Source organism: Megalobrama amblycephala, linkage group LG7 (genome assembly GCF_018812025.1).
Source record: "Megalobrama amblycephala isolate DHTTF-2021 linkage group LG7, ASM1881202v1, whole genome shotgun sequence".
NCBI classification, from domain to species: Eukaryota; Metazoa; Chordata; class Actinopteri; order Cypriniformes; family Xenocyprididae; genus Megalobrama; species Megalobrama amblycephala.
In genome coordinates, this window is record NC_063050.1 from 12,131,037 (window position 1) to 12,149,198 (window position 18,162).

The window sequence follows — 18,162 nt, forward strand, 5'->3', positions numbered from 1 at the left end:
AGTCAAGTCAAGTCACCTTTATTTATATAGCACTTTTTACAATGCAGATTGTGTCAAAGCAGCTTTACATTGATAAGTGGTACATTATTTTGGCTGCACATCAGCAGATCAAAGCACTGTTGAATATCGAATGTCAAGTCAAATGTAAAGTGTCACCAACTAAGCAAGCCAAAGGCGGTGGTCAAAATCTTATTTCACGATGAGAAATCTTTCACAAAAACTGTCCTGATCCCAGACAGCAACATAGTGTGGCCCAGATCCAGCCCACATCTGGTACATGTGGATTACACGCGGATCAGATGTGGGCCGGATCTGGGCCAACACTATGTTGCTGTCAGGGATGGATTACTGAACCAAAGAACCTGTTCAGAATGAATTAATAAAAAAAGAACTGAATCAAATAGAACTGAATAAGCCGGTTCTAACCGTTAAAGCTTTCATAGCATACCAACTTTGTCTTTTTTGAGTCGGACATGACCGAAAATTTGACTTTCCACTCTGCCTGTTGTTTGATTTGTTCATTTTGAACAGGTTCTTTGGTTCAGTAATCCATCAGGATTTATTCTATATCAATATTCAGGGCTGTGCAAGGAGAATGTGTGCTACTTCAGATCACGTGTCTTGTGTCATCAACCCGGAGCTAAAATTTTATTCAGTAAACCGGCTTGAACTGGTTACTGGCTTAACCCTTTAAGACCTGAAGGCTTTTTTAGAGTTTTTTTTTTTTTTTTTCCTGAGCGACACACAAAAGTAAAGACTCATAACTCCAAAACTGTAGCAAGGAGAGTCAAAAGGTAGGTATCATTTGATAGAACACTTTTTAAATTTTTAGAAAATATAAATTACATTACATTTGGACATTTTCATGCTGAGAAACTGCTGATAAAAGACAAAAAATATATATTTTTTTATATATTTTTTTTTAATAATTTTTCATTTTTTTTTTTTTGACATGGAATAACTCAGGAAGGCAATACGATCGGAGAAAAATTCTTTTTTGGTGATGCTTTCCAACATGTCAGCTGTATCTAGTTCAAATTTTGTAGTGATAGCATAAAGTATGTTTAAATAAATTGTTATTCATTTTTCCGCAGCCAGGTGGCGCCAACGGGCGGTAAACTCCAGTTTAGAGGTGCTTCTCAGCACTCGTTGGGAGTTTTTCAAAATGGTTAGATGCATTAAAAAGATGAGATTTTAAGCTTTAAATGATATCTATTTTGTGTTATTCCATGTTGGAAAACGAACATGGATGGTTCCGGGATCATTGGATACACACTGCATCCCGGAAAGATGAGAGACATGTTTTTAGCCAAGCATGTCAAATCATTCCGTGAGTAATATCTTGTGATCATCACAATATATTACGTTCATTTTGGGTTCATTTTAATCGTGAGAATCTGCTTTAAATAATGATGTGACATTTTCTATGATCTGTGCATTTTTCAAGTTATGAGCATGTGCAATCTACATATTTGTATTCAGTTAGCGGCTGTGCTGTTTTTTTTTTGTAAACGCATATTACTCAGACTCATTAGAGGGTGAAAACAATGCAACAGAAGCATGTTGGGCTTGATCTGAACGTGTAAAGTCTCTGGTTTTGTATGCAAAAATAATTTTTGTGCTACCTATATGGATTCAGTTTTTATTGGCTCTTAAAGAGAGACACGCAAATGGGAGCGCCGACGCTCCATCCGGTCTTAAAGGGTTAAAAGAATGACTTGTTCAAGAATCGAACATCACTAATAATATATCGTCATCCCACCCTGCTCTAGCGATCAGATACATATGTCTGGCAGGTAGTTACCTGAATGAGACCAGGATGGCCAGTGCGAGAGTTAGCGCTGCCAGAGACAGTGAGTATCCGACGGTGTACATGGCTCTGAACTTACTGAGGATCTGACCGTACTGCTTCTGCAAACACACACACACACACACACACAGAGGGATTATCTGACCGTTAGCAGCATCGCTCAAAAACATCATCAAGTCATTAAACACGTGCGTCTCACCTGTCCAGGGTCATCCTGCTCACACTCGCTGGTGTTTTTCCCATGAGCCCATCTGCCGTCAGCGCCACACACGCGGTAAACCAACCCCTGATGAACTGCTCCAACAGCGGAAAAACTCACCGATTAGCACTAGACTGATTCTACTATACTTTACATATTTGAATACCAATGAATATTAATGAGATCATCAGCATTGTTGTTGATAACTACAGCTAAAACTTTTAAAAATCATTTTCAGGAACTGAAATAACGCTGAAATAAGCAGAATATAAATAGCAGATGAATAATTTAAACTTAGAAAATTAGAAATGTTGCATTGGCTGAAAATAATTTTTAGTTGAAGTACTAAACTGACTAAAACTAGCACTGAAGTTAAAATAAACGAAAACTATTTACTAAAATAATATATAAATAATACTAAAATAACACTGGGAATCATGATTCATAGATAAAAACAGCATTTGTAAGTAAAAATCACTTTATATAATCAAAGCTGTGTTATATTAGCATCACTAAGACACTATTATGGTTTTCATATACGTGTTTCAATTAGTTTTAATTTTTGCATTTTCCATTATCATTTTAATTTTAGTTAAAGTTTTAGTTAATTTGTGTTTTTTGTCATTTTTAAATATGTCTATACAGTTTTTATTGATTTTGATGAAAGTTTTAGTTTTAGTCATTCAAGTTAAACTAAACGAAATGAGATATGTTGCTTTGGCAACTAGATGAAATAAAATAAAGATTTTTATAGTTTAGTAGTTCAGTTAACTTTTATTTGAAGTAACAAATGTCAAGTGTTTTTGTGGTTAGTTTTGGTTAACTGTATCAAACTGTCAGCAGTCTTACCATGTTTCAATGTTAAATATTCAATGTTATATATGTTAGTTGAGCCTGACTGCTGATTTCACCCGTCATGAGTTGAGATTTGGTTCATCTGTCTTATTGAGACAAAAGCCGGAGGTCTTTGGTGTAAGTCAGTGATGAGTGTGAGGAAGGATGCTGCTCTTGTGTTATAAATCTGAAGTGAGAACAGCTTCACTCTGTGGAGTGCGTGACTGATGTACAAGAGTGCTAGTTTGGAGGAACCTGTCATTAAAATACCTTCATTTCTTAAATTAGCTCAGAATGCGTATAATGTCGGTTTACAATATTTCCAGGTCCTTTATAGGACATGCAAATGAGGCGTCACAGCTCACAGTACATACAGTATTGGTTAATTCTCTCATTCTTCATTAGGTAAAAATGCTCTGATGTGCTATTTATATTTCGCTTGACAATACAACACTGTGTCCTAAAGCGCTACATTATATAATCTCCACCACAGTATTAGTTCAGAATTAACAAGCATTTAATTAGGACAGAAAACAGAATAAATTTCCATCTGTTTCACTGTGCTTTGTAAAGCATGCATTAAAATGAGAGAATATTAATGACTTGGTTTCTTTCAAAGCATGTATTGTGTCAACCTGGTTACATTCAAAAGGTTTAAGGGTTGAAGTTCAGGGCAAAACATGCATAATAAATAACAAATATCATATTATTTACAGTCAATATTACTGAACGACTGAAAAGTGAATCACTATGTTTTTAACAAAGTTGAACTATTGAGCTTGTCAAGGCCGATCTGAATGCATAATGAAATACTGATAAAGACGTTTTGAAAATATGGTTCAAACTGATGATGTCATCCCCTCAAATATGATGTCGGAAAGATTATATCGTTATTTATTTATTTTTTTTAAAGGGAAATGCCTCAGAATAACAAGTGAAAAGCATGTTTTAGTGTCAATGAAAGTATGATTTATGTAAAAGTTAAAAACTAAATAAAACACAGATCACCATAATGGCGATTAAACTTTATAATTTTCAATAAACATCAACATCTAAACCCTGATTATTCTCAATAAGAACTTTTGAAAGAAATAAAGTCAATCTGGTTAGTAATAAGTGTTTTTTGTTGTTTAACCCGTTAGTTTAATGTTCTGTTGGGATTTAAAGGGTTTCTGTTGTCAGAAACTTCAGTCAATGATGAGCTGAGAAACACTGATGTTGTTCTGCATGTTGCTTTATTAAAAGGCAGTAACTGTTGCTGATGCAGTGACGTATAATTACATTAATTTATGCATGTGTGCTATTTCTGATTAAATGCAAGAGATTCGCATTTCACAGTGAATGTGTTTGTTAGTAATAATTAAAAAAATACCTTTTTCTGTAAGAAGTTTAATGAAAATTTCTGTACAAGTTTTTTGCACTTTATTTAAATGAGAATTTTTACATTCATTAGACCAGTGAAGGTGTTTGATCATAATAATTCAGGAAATATCTGTAAAATAACAGTGGGTCTCATTCACTAAGCATGCGTACACACAAATGTGTGCATGAAATCTGCATACAAATGTTTTCACAGACAAATCATGATTCACCCAATAACTTTCATTTCTAAACATTATTCTAAATGTAGATACCTGTATGTACAGCGGGCGAATCAGAGGTCTGTAACGGCTCTACAAAAGGTGTTTATTGCGTTTGAACTTGTTTAGAGGATGGCACTTTTGGCATTGCTTAAGGATCTTGCTTGCGTGTGCAAATTATTAGTGAATGAGAACCAGTGTTTTTCTGTAAAACATTGAAACATTAAAATTTATGTTAAAGTTTTTTGCACTTTATTTAAATTAGGATATTTTACTTTATTTTTTTGTTTGTTTGTTTGGCAGCAGTTTTATTTTTTATTTTTTTTTACAGTGTAGGATGATGAATGTGGGCATGCACATTGACTAATATTTTAATGAAAAAATAAAGTGCAATAAGCTGATGGTGAAATAATTATATTTTAATGCCTATAAAAGCATAATTTAGGTTAAATGAATATACATAGGCCTATAACCTGTATAAATATAAAGAGGATGATGAATAGGGACATACAAACTGACTGATATTTGAATTAAAAAGTAAATGTTTTACAATAAAAATTTTACAAGTTTGCATTACAGACTTAAAAAAAAAAAAAAAGAGTGAAAACTATCAGATAATTCTGTTAATGATGTCAGGAGTAGATCATGACCTGAAAATGACCCAGATATTTACTGCTTGTTGTATTAGCTGCTTCATAATCCCACATTTAGACCATACCTCATAAGAGAACTGATATTTCTTCTGTAGCGAGTTTAAGACATACCTTTGTGGTACCAGGGCAGATACCAGGGGCAGGACACATTAACTGTGGTGCCGGCAGGCCCATCGGGCCAACACACATACTGATCAAACGTCCTGTTACACACCAGCCCTGAAACACACAGAGACTCTAGTGTACTGCGCAGTACTGTAACACTTCATAATTATACAGCTGTTTATAGTGAGTCTGACCTGAGGCTGGCGGCGTGTGGATGAAGCTCTGAACACATTCATTGGTGTAGATCCTCCATTGTTCCTGTAGCAGTTTCAGAGATTTTCCAGAAGACACCTGCGGATATTACAAGCCACTTCAAACATGATCTTCATACATTTATAGATGAAGACATGCATTACTATAGGGGTCATGCTACTGCATTTCAATGACTGTAGACAATTATATTAAATCATAATATAATATAATATTTTTTTTTAGCATTAATTATATGCTATCACTGTCAGGGTTCTGTTTATGTTTTCTGTGTCACACGTTCCTTTGTTCTCAGTTTTCCCGCCACTTTGTTCCCTTAGTTACACTCATTTGAGTTCATTGGTCCCTGCTGTGTCCTGTTAATTAACCTCGTTTGCCCCACGGTTTGCCCTGTATATATTCCCTGTGTTCTCCCTCAGTCTTTGGCCGCATTTACACTGCAAGTCTTAGTGCACAGATCCGATCTTTTGACCATATCCGATTTTTTTGGATGACGTGCTTACATTTCTTTTAAAAGTGACCTGTATCGGATGTCTCCTTTTTACACTGCACTTGGCAAAACATACCAAAAATAGCCTATATGACATCACAAATAAGTTTCAGTGGTATACTGAGCTTAATTTATTGACATGAATTCATATAGAAACCCTTTTAATGCAATTGTTACATCCCTACATAAAAATAATACAAACTCTTCACGACAGTATACGCAGCTCCGCTGGAAGCATGCGAGTTGAATAATACTCGGGTACGGGTAGTTATTCAGCTTCATGGGCTCGAATCCGCCGTCCGATACTAGGTTTTTTTGTCATTAAAACCAATGCGTTCGTCAGTGATTGTATATCAAGGGCAGTTTCAAGTTTGTGTGCTTTTTATTTTGTGGTTTCAAAGGATAGTTAGAGTCTCCACAACGGGACTGAAGCGCGCGTCTGTGCACGAGCCGTCGTCACTGACAACAGCGGCAACGAGCCCTCAGTGTGATTTCAAGAGCAACATTTCAACGTCAGATCGCCTTTAATTTAAAACAAATTAAATTAATAATCTGCCAGTCAACTAGAGATGCTCCGTTTGTTATAGGTATGTCTGTACTGCGAAATGTAAAAAAAAAAAAAAATCTCACTTTTCAATGATGCAGGAGTCGCATTTACAGGGAAATATCCGATCTGTCCGCTTACACTGCAGGCGCAAACGCACGTATCCGATTCATATCTGATTTATAACCACATATGAATGAGGCCTGAAACCGATCTGTGAAAATCGGAATCCATGCGCTTTTTTCGTGGTTTTTTTTTTGTGTTTGTGTTTGATGGTGTTACTCTTGTTTCCTGGATTATAATTAAAGTCTTCCTCACCCTTAGTGTTTATCCACCATGGCACAAGACAATCACAGTATTTATTTTTTATTAGATTAAAAATACTAAATATTTATACACTGTAAAAAAAAAAAAAAGACCGTGATTTTAACAGTAAAAGACTGTCAATTGGGTTTTCAGAAAGTTTCCGTACTATATACGGTGAATAACTGTAATAGATATAACGGTACATTTAATGTAATTTTACGGTAAAATACCATTAAATTCACAGTTTTTGGAAGTGAAAAATAACAATTCATTGTAAAATTTACAGTGAAAAAACGTAAATTGACATTCCCACAATTCCCTGCGTTACACTTCACATTTGATATATTTTCGTTGAAATAACACAGTTTCTTAGTTTTTCTCATTTTTTTCTAATCAGTTATGTACATTAGGGTTTTATGTTACATCTAATGTTGTTAAATTAATGTTTATTGCATTTTTAAAATTTCATGCATGTTACCATGATGGTGTTTAGTGTGTGTGTGAATGACACTGTGTGCGCCTTCTATATGTTAGTGTTGTCCTCCTCAGCTTGTGGAAAAGCTGCTTGTGATGAACTTTGATTCATCATGTGACTTTTATCACCACTGTGTTTGGTGACTGTCAGTGTATTATAAAGGTACAAAACAGATATTAGTACTTCATTAGGTTGGTAAATTAACATTATATCAGTTAATGAAATACCTTATTTTACCATAAATTTAACAGATTTTTTTTTTACGTTGCTACTGTATTTTTTACGGTAAAGTTCTGGCAAACACAGCTGCCGGTTTTTTACCGTAAATTTTACTGGGATTTTTTTTTATAGTGTAGATACACGTATAGATATTATTTTATATTTTCGTTTTAATTTTGTAATGTAATTTTGTAATTCTATTAAAACATTTTTAAATATTATTTTGTTTATATTTATTTTTTTGCTTAAATTTATTTTTTTTTCTTTTTATTTATTTTATAACTTTAGTATTTAAACCTGTTTATTTCAATTAGTTCCCAAGGTAACATTTCTAATTTCTGTTTAAGTTTCATATTTATATTTTATTTTATTTCAGCTTTTTTTCAGTTACAGATAGCATTTTTTAATTTTTATTTTTAATTAGATTTAGACATTTTTTATATATATTTTATATATATTTTATTTTGTAATGTGCTTTTGTAATTTCTCTCTCTCTCTCTCTCTCTCTCTCTCTCTCTCTCTCTCACATACATACACACACACACACACACACACACACACAAATATATAATTATGTATTTATTTATTGCTGTTTAGGGCTATTTCTATTTAAAAATAAATAGTCAAAATTAGCCAACACTGGGTTAAAATGTGTAACCCAACCTGCTGGGTTAGTTTAATCCAGCATGTGCTCTGTCCAATATTTACCAAGCGCTGGGTTGACAATTGGGTTGTTTTTAACCCAGCGATTTTTAGAGTTTTAGATAAACAATAATACAAGTCTCAAAACTTTGTCTTGTTATAAGCAACATGCTGTCGAAAGAATTGAACTTGTATTCATTAATTAATTATTCTTTTAATAACATACTCACTGCATCATCATCAAACATTTTTTCCTCACCATAATATGGCAAAGAGTCACAGAGATGCTGATGTGAGACAGACTTCAAGAAAAGCATCTCCAAAATTTTAATTGACGTTCATATAACATGAGGATGATCAGATCCTTCCTCAAACATGGGTCATGCACCTCATAAACACCTCAAAAGTACCTGCGCGGCGCTTTGAGATAAATGACCCGTTTCTTCTGTTCTCACTCGTGCTAATGATGCCGTTTTAAACGCGAGATGCAAAACCTTCTTTGATGTTGGATTGGATCAGATCCTTTTAAGAGGGTGAAATTCATTTATGTTTCCTTTATTAAAAATCTGCTTCAACAGACAATTTACGTTCCCAGAAGGAACTTGATCACATCTCACTGAAGAAGAAAAGTTCACATGAGTCGAGGCTCATGAAGCCAACAGCATGCGGTCACGAGAAACAGACATACTGAAGGAACTGGAGGACACTTTGGTGAATAAATGTAATGTGAATGTGGATAAAGACATGATATAATGTCCTAAAGGAGCACTAGAGGTATTTTGTCCTCAAAAGAACAAAAATTACCCCAGAAGAAATGAATAGCACATTTAACAGATGTTTATGCTGATGAGAGGAAAAAAAACTCATTTTCATAATCAGCATTTGTATCTTTTTTCCCCAGTAGAAATATGTAAATATCCTCAAAACAAGATGCCTGTAGTTTAAAAATTGCATGATGAAACGTTATAGTTTGAACAGAATAAAGCTTGAAGGAATTGTTTTCTGCATGAATTGCTATGTTTAAAATAATAATTTGACAATGTAATAAAAATCAACTTCATTCACTTTATTCAGTAAGTAATTATTATTATTTTTATTATTTTTTCATGTTTTTATTCAGCAATGACACATAACATTGATCAAAAGTGAAGAGAAATGTTTCTTGATCATCAAATCAGCATATCAGAATGATTTCTGAAGGATCATGTGACACTGAAGACTGGAGTAATGATGATGAAAATTCAGCTTTGATTACAGGAATAAATTACACTTTAAAATATATTCACAAACTATGGAAGCTTGTTTCTGTCACTGAATAAAAATTAAAAAGGCAATTGTGACTTTATCTCACAGTTCTGACTTTTTTTTCTCTCAGAAATGCGTAATATAAAGTCGTAACTGCATTTTATAAAGTCAGAATCGCGAAATGTAGTCGCAATTCTGAGAGGAAATACTTTTTTTTTGGCTCAGAATTGGACTATATAACTTGCCATTGCGAGTTTATATCTCACAGTTCTGAGAAAAAAGTCAGAAATGCAAGGTATAAACTTGTAATTGCAAGAAAAACGACGACGAAATTGATGAAAACGAGACGCAACGTAAATGCTGGTCATGTGACGATGACGATAATTAAATGTATAATGCAATATTGTTGATGAATAAAAATGAGACTAAATGTGGTTTACAAAATAAAAACTATGCTAAAATGTCTCTTAATTTTCATTAACCAAAACGAGACAAGATGAAATGTTATGGAATGATTTAAAATAGTTGGCTAAAAACATGTCTCTCATCTTTCCGGGATGCAGTGTGTATCCAATGTTCCCGGACCCATCCATGTTCGTTTTCCAACGTGGAATAACACAAAATAGGTATCAACTTAAAGCTTAAAAACTCGGCTTTTTAATGCATCTAACCATTTCGAAAAACTCCTAACGAGTGCTGAGAAGCACCTCTAAACTGCCCGTTGGCGCCACCTGGCTGCGGAAAAATGAATAACAATTTATTTAAACATACTTTATGCTATCACTACAAAATTTGAACTAGATACAGCTGACATGTTGGAGAGCATCACCAAAAAAGAATTTTTCTCAGATCTTATTGCCTTCCTGAGTTATTCCATGTCGTTTATTTTATTTCGAAAAACTCCTAACGAGTGCTGAGAAGCGCCTCTAAACCGAAGTTTACCGCCCGTGGGCGCCATCTAGCTGCGAAAAAATTAATAACACTTTATCGCCACAAAATTTGAAAAAGATGCAGCTCACATGTAGGAGAGAGCATCACCAAAAAAGAATTTATCTGATCTTATTGCCTTCCTGAGTTATTCCATGTCAAATAAAAACAATGAAAAATTATAAAATGAAATATATATATTGCCTTTTATCAGCAGTTTTTCAGCATGAAAATGTCCAAATGTAATGTCATTTATATTTTCGAAAACATTTAAAAGTGTTCTATCAAATGATACCTATCTTTTGACTCCCCTTGCTACAGTTTTGGAGTTATGAGTCTTTACTTTTATGTTTGTCGTTCAGAAAAAAATTAAAAAATAAATACAAATAAAAAAAAACTCTAAAAAAGCTTTCGGGTCTAAAAGGGATAAGAGACATCTCATTATAAGGTATTATCTATATAATGTAGGAAACAATAATAAGATAACTTTGTTTGAAATGGGTTTGGCTAAAAGAAAATTTTGGTTTCATCTATACTACTAGGTACTATACTACAGTATATAGACTGAGTTAAATAGAATTGCATTACTAAAAAGAGACTAAAATACAATTTTCATTGACTAAAACTAGACTAAAATGTCATCAGTTTTAAAATGCTCAGACTTTTAGTCGACTGAAACTTGACTAGACTAAAAAGAGTATGAATGTGACTAAAGCTAATAAAAACTAAAATGACAGCTTGACACAAAGACTAGACTAAAACTAAAATTAAAACAGGCCGCCAAAAACACTATTTATAACTCAAAATTGCAACTTCATATTTTGCAATTTTGAGAAAAGAAGTCAGAATTGTGACAAAGTCGCAATTATCTTTTTTTAATTTTTTATTCAGTGGCAGAAACAATCTTCCATTGAAAACAGCAATGTTAAAGTGTTATAATATTTCACAATATTACAGTTTTTACTGTATTTTTGATCAAATAAATGCAGCCTTGGCGAGCAGAAGAGACTTCTTTAAAACACATTGTAAAATCGTACTGACGTTTGACCAGCACGGTGTATATAGAGGAGCCGGTGTCGGTGTTTCACCTGAGTGTGTGCGGTCAGTGTGAAGAGGACCAGCAGCAGACAGACGGACATTCCTCACATTCAGCTCATCACTCGCTCTTCATCACACCACCTGCAGGAAACACACACACACAGAAATAAAGAGCAACAGAGTTAAATGCTGTGGGGTTTGGATGTCAATGTTTTCCAGACACTTACACGAGGAGTCATGAATTAAGCATCTGAATTCAACTCATTGTTTTCCCCTCACAGAAATGACTGTGATCATTATCGCCAGGAACAGACTCGTACAGTGTGTGCGCGTTATGAGTAAACTCCTATTTTGGCCAAATCCCTGCGGAGCATTCGGAACGGAAGAGATTCGCTCCTCAGATTTCCCACACTGACATTCCTCTGGTAACATGCCATCATATCACACACACACACACACTGTAATAAGTGCAGAAAACATGAGTGATAATCTGTTTTGATGGAAAAGATCTGCTCCGTCCAACGTCTCCTTCCAAACGACAGCAGAATGTTTTTCCGAAGCCGGAGAACAGAACGAAATCTGAAACGTTTCTGCAAAAAACACCTTTACCATGGTAACATTTTTGGCTAAAACGTTTCAAATTCCATTCCGTTCCAATCTCTCTCTGCGGGACGTCCGTCAGTGCGTGTGTTTGCTTCAGTCCTGCGATGAAGAACGCCAGAAGAACGTTTGCTAGAAAAGCAATCCCTGTTACAAAAAAAATCATATTCCCTATAGGAATTGCAATGCCATTTTAAAACTGCAATTACTTTTCCAGGCTTTTAAATAGACCCGATTATTTACTACATGTTTTCCATGAGCGTAGGAAGACTCTTTTCTATTTTTTTATTTTTTTTCATTCCTCAATTTGAGGAGAAGCTCTGATGTGGAGTTGAAACACACCTGTGAACTCCATGAAGACTGTGGAGCTATAAATGAGAAACCTCTGAGCAATCAACGAGAGCCACACGATGATCCTTCTATTTCTCACCTATTTGCTTTCACAGCTGGAGAAAACAGATAAACGGAGGGAAGAGAGATAAGGATGTTGAAGGTCAAAGGTTTTAAACCTCCAGAATGAACATACATCCTGCAGACACTCATTAATTCAGAGAGAGAGAGATACGGACCACACACATAACCCATGTGGCATTATGGGAAACATATATAGCATATCTCCTCAGATTAGAGAGGGGAGCGCCGGCATCCCTGCTGAGCCATCTGCATTTATATCGTGTCTGTCTTTACCATGTTAATGGGGACCTATTATGCAAAATTCACTTTTATAAGGTGTTTGAACACAGATGTGTGTCCACAGTGTGTGTAAACAACCAGCCTGTAATGGTAAAAATCCACCCACTCCTTTTTTAAAATACCCATAAATCATGAACAGTCTCTCCAAATGTGCGGTTCCAGATTTCCCCCTCTCTTATGGAAGGGTAAGGAAGCCCCGCCCATGACTGGTGATTATCTGGCTTAAGAGGCGGTCACACTACACTTTTCTTTCCATTGACTTCCATTCAAACGCATGCGAATGCGTCAGACCGGAAACGCAAGCTTGTGCGAAAAATTTCGCATTTCGCTGCGTTCCAAAGTTAAAGGTGCCCAAGAATGCTTTTTCACAAGATGTAATACAAGTCTTATGTGTCCCCTGAATGTGTCTGTGAAGTTTCAGCTCAAAATACCCCATAGATTTTTTTTTATTAATTTTTTTAACTGCCTATTTTGGGGCATCATTAACTATGCACTGATTTTTTCAGCGCGCCGCCCCTTTAATTCGCGTGCTCCCTGCCACACGAGCTCTCGATTATATTACAGCACATTTACAAAGTTCACACAGCTAATATAACCCTCAAATGGATCTTTACAAGATGTTCGTCATGCATGCTGTATGCATGCTTCGAATTATGTGAGTAAAGTATTTATTTTGATGTTTATATTTGATTCTCTATGAGTTTGAGGCTGTGCTCCGTGGCTAACGGCTAATGCTACACTGTTGGAGAGATTTATAAAGAATGAAGTTGTGTTTATGAATTATACAGACTGCAAGTGTTTAATAATGAAAATAGCGACGGCTCTTGTCTCCGTGAATACAGTAAGAAACGATGGTAACTTTAACCACATTTAACAGTACATTAGCAACATGTTAACGAAACATTTAGAAAGACAATTTACAAATATCACTAAAAATATCATGCTATCATGGATCATGTCAGTTATTATTGCTCCATCTGCCATTTTCGCTGTTGTTCTTGCTTGCTTACCTAGTCTGATGATTCAGCTGTGCAGATCCAGATGTTACTGGCTGCCCTTGTCTAATGCCTTTCATAATGTTGGGAACATGGGCTGGCATATGCAAATATTGGGGCGTAACAGTCAGTGTTATGTTGAGATTCGCCTGTTCTTCGGAGGTCTTTTAAACAAATGAGATTTATATAAGAAGGAGGAAACAATGGAGTTTGAAACTCAATGTATGTCTTTTCCATGTACTGAACTCTTGTTATTCAACTATGCCGAGGTAAATTCAAGTTTTGAATCTAGGGCACCTTTAAAGTTTGGTGAACTCTGACCTGCGAATTCGCATCACGTGAAGACATGTGACCAGTAGAAGATCGATTTGTCATGGCGTGACCTCTTGGCTGAATTAAAAGAAGTATATTTTTGCAGTAAAGTCAAGTAGTTTCTATATTTTTACATTTTGAATGCATTACTTTAAGTTATGTGTCGAATTCATGTTTATAAAAAAGACGTTGTAGATGAAGATCATGACCGTTACAGCATCCGAATAAATTTCGCACGATCAAAGTCTAGTGTGACCCCGGCTTTACTAGCATAGATCCCACCTTGAGTGAGCCGCAGCAGCCTGACATTTCTGTTTCCTCGCTGTAGCAGCTGGAGATACACAATGTCTGCGCCAAAAGAGTCTCCATATACTCTCTGCATCTGAGCCACTAGGGACACCGTAGGAGAATTTCATTTATGAAGGAAATGTGCTGAAGAAAGTCGTTGAAGTGTTAGCCTATATATTTGCGCAAATTATTTGACGCCGGACTGCTTCACAAACGAGGGTCAGGATTTGCACAAAAGATTAACATGACGGCACATGCTAATGAGGTGAATCAACTCCACAGCAACTACCTAAATTAATCCACTAACCATTCAGAAATGTCCAGTTTCATTCTAAAAGTTGTAACTTCTTCTTGAGTCTCTCCATCAGTGTCGACTCCGTTTTGAACAATGTAAGGCTGAACACCGTTACTGACAATCCTCATTTTGGCTGCGTGAGATTCTCCAGCTTTGTTGTTGTTGAGCAACCGAAGAGTGAGCTGTTAAAGCTCCGCCTTCTTCTGGAAAGGGGGCCGGGAGCAGCAGCTCATTTGCATTTAAAGGGACACACACAAAAACGGCGTGTTTCTGCTCACACCCAAATGGGGCAAATTTGACAAGCTATAATAAATGATCTGTGGGGTATTTTGAGCTGAAACTTCACAGACACATTCTGAAGACACCAGAGACTTATATTACATATTGTGAAAGTGGAATAATAGGTATCTTTTAATGGATGTTTTAATTAGTGGTCTTTACTGACCAAAGAACCTCTAAAGTCCAGTTTGTGTTTGTGCACGATTCCTCAAATCATGTTTCTTCTATTTTCACCTGCTGGACCAAAAAACAGGAAAAAAAAAAAAAAAAAAATCACCCAGATGCACATTGAAGGAACTGTATCTACAGACCAGAAGATCATGGAGACACACGAGAAATCACCTGCAGTCATTCACATGACACACACACACATTTATTGTTTTTCTTTCTAAAAATACCCAAATTCTATTAGAAGTTTCTCTTCATTTTCATCATAACAGGCAAAATGAATAGATAATTATGGTGGCCAGGATTTGTATTTTTTCCCCCCACTGAAAATAATGCATTGTCAACTTACAGTGATATTGTAATACCAACATTAAATTAATTTTAAATAAAATTAAATAAAAAAAAGTAATTTAAAATTATATATTTATATAAGGGGTTGAACAACTTATGATTTTTTAAAGTCGACATTTATGTGATTAAAGTCGTGTTGACATTGACAATGACATAAATATGGGACCATCACACAGAATGTGTTTTTCCATTCCGATGCACTCCTTTTCCATTGTTTTTCTATGCAATACACACTAGACGTGCATATGACCATTGTGCTTGTGTCTTTTGCAGCATCTCGCGCATGACACCACATACTAAAATCAAGTTCAAATCAGTTTTAAAAAATGTCTCAAAACCTTGTTTTTTTCCTATTCCCTAATTGAAAGCAAAAATGCGTTCCGTGTGAATGACCTCGAGCCGAGACTGGAACACGGACTGCCTTTTGTGCAGCTATGGCATATGACACAGCGCTGCCCACAAGCCTACTGCCCCTACATAAGTTTATTTTTATCACTCTGGGTCATTATATTTCACAAGATTTCTGCTCGTTCTAAATCAGACACAGATAAAGGAGCACAGCAAGGATTACATTTATAAGAATGCATTAGTGGAGAGTGATTGTGTGAATTAATTCCACCTGGCAGCGGCTCTCTACTAACAGTGAAGCTGTGTGTTTTAGTTACTAAGACATATATGCTAAAACTTTTCAGTTTCTTAGCCATTTTATTGATAAATCACAGAACAGTGTTGACAATACATTTCTGCGCTATTGAATGATTCATGTGCGTGTGTAGTGTGCGTGTAGCAGCACGTTAGTTTAGAATGGCAATTAACTTGCGTTAAAACGTGCATTTACCTGATCAATATTGAGCATCCAGATGGTATAATCAAAGATATCTGATGTAGCGCTCTTGGAGTATACATTTATTTGTCATTAACTGTTGGATATGGAGCATAAAAGTAACTGTTAATGCTGTTGTGCCCTCTCTAGGCCATGATCAGCGACTAGTCAACGTCATGCTTAAAGTGAGCATTAAACTGAACAGTATTTATATCATTTTTACCTCTAAAACACCACTATGTCCAACTGCGTTCAGCACTCGCTTAGTGAGGTCTGATTGCGCTCTGACAACGGCAGTGATGTCTCGCTCTTATACTTCAATGAGCGCGAGACATCACTTCCATTGTCAGAGCACGATCAGACCTCACTAAGCGAGTGCTGAACGCAGTTGGACATAGTGGTGTTTTAGAGGTAAAAATGATATAAATACTGTTTGGTTTCTTGCACAAACCGATCGTTTCGTGTCTTAGGACATCAATGTGTTGTCACGAGCTGCAGGGTTTAATTTGGAAGTTTTTTCGACTCAAAGTTTTATTGTTCGAGTTCCCATTGACTCGCATTATTTGACTGACAGACGGCAGCGGTTGGAGTTAAAAATCATCATTTGTGTTCTACTGAAGAAACAAAGTCACCTACATCTTGGATGCGCTGGGGGTAAGCAGATGAACATCAAATTTTCATTTTTGGGTGAACTATCCCTTTAAAGTCGACTAGTCGGTGCAACCCCTACTATGTATATTTATACAAATTTATTTATTTATTTTTTTCAATTTTAATGATCGCTAAATAACTAGGGGGTCTCAGAAAGGCTATTAACTTGCATTTTCAGTTTTCATAAAATCCTTCACGTTTCACAGTAATCTCTCTGAATCACTAGACAGAGACGGGAGACAGAGATTTACCATCAACAGTAATGAAATAAAGCTTAATATCCAAAAACAGTGCTGACTGGAAATACAATTTAGCCATTGTGTAAGTGTGTGTGTGTGTAATGGTTTGAGTAATAGGCTGAATTAAGGCTGGATCTGAAGTGGACTGTGTGCTGAGCCTCTTTAGTTCATTGCTTTTTAAATACTCTCATTACGTGCTTTTTTATAAATGAATCATCTAAATGTTTATTGATTTAGAAGAACTCAAGCAGCATTTTCAAAAGCGATTAGGATCATTCACACAGAATATAAACAGCGCATGAATCAGCTGCGCGCCTCAACCATTAGACACGTACGTTTAATGTGATGTCTTCACTCCTGCTCCATCATAATGTGTGTAATGCAGAGCAGAATACTTTATTTTCCCCACATAATCGAGGCTGCTATTTATTTTTTTGCTAGTGATCAACAAAGATATCATCTTAGAATCTTATACATGTTATATTTCATTAAAAAATAAAAATATATAAAATTATGTTTTTCTTTTTTGAGCATGCAATGAAATGTATAATTAAAAATAGTGTATAAATAAACGATATGTAATAATAATATAATATACTATTTATATAAATGTCATTATTATTTTTTTTATAATTTTATTATATATAATGAAATTATGAAATTTATAAAATGAATGTTCATTATGTAATAATAACCAACAACAACAATATTAATGTGTGCTCACATTTTTATCTGGAAAGTCACATTTCTGGTCATTCAGTGTTATAGTAAAACTTATATCATGAATAAAAATAATAATAATAAAAGTAATAAAATCACCCCAGCAAATGAAAAAAGTAATTAGAAACCACAAAGCAGAGGACGGATACAAGAAGATTTCCAAGTCATTGGATATATGAAGTAATTAAATCCATAATTTAAAAAATGAAAGCGTTTTGGAGAAGACAGTGAGCAAAGACTCTGGCAGAGATACAGACTTCACTGAGATTGCACAACAACAACAACAACAACAACAACAACAACATCAACAACTGATGCCTGAGAGCTTCACACAGCTTGAGAACAATGACAGACTGAAGGCCAGTCCTAAATGTCACATGACATCTGAGCTCCAGTTTGCCAGGGGGCATCTGAGAGTCTCTGCATTCAGCTGGGAGAAGCCTCTGCGTCTGATGACAGCAAAAGTTCTGC

General features: G+C 35.3%; 2 protein-coding genes across 4 annotated transcripts in view; both read right to left on the reverse strand.

Moving 5' to 3' along the window:
- The window catches only part of LOC125271359 (complement C3-like), a 731,185-nt gene that overhangs the window by 508,452 nt on the left and 204,571 nt on the right, over positions 1–18,162 (reverse strand). The window lies entirely within an intron of this gene.
- Positions 1–18,162, reverse strand: part of gcgrb (glucagon receptor b) — a 62,312-nt gene that overhangs the window by 12,402 nt on the left and 31,748 nt on the right. For 2 of the 3 annotated variants that reach the window (XM_048195420.1, XM_048195423.1), the window contains exons 2-6: positions 11,328–11,418; positions 5,376–5,472; positions 5,188–5,295; positions 2,010–2,104; positions 1,805–1,911 (exon numbers count right to left, since the gene is read on the reverse strand). In XM_048195420.1, coding sequence (XP_048051377.1) covers positions 1,805–1,911; positions 2,010–2,104; positions 5,188–5,295; positions 5,376–5,472; positions 11,328–11,378 — 458 coding nt within the window. In that variant the 5' untranslated portion in view covers positions 11,379–11,418. Of the gene's footprint in view, positions 1–1,804; positions 1,912–2,009; positions 2,105–5,187; positions 5,296–5,375; positions 5,473–11,327; positions 11,419–11,504; positions 11,855–18,162 lie in introns of those variants that run through there. The other variant, XM_048195422.1, reaches the window with a different exon arrangement.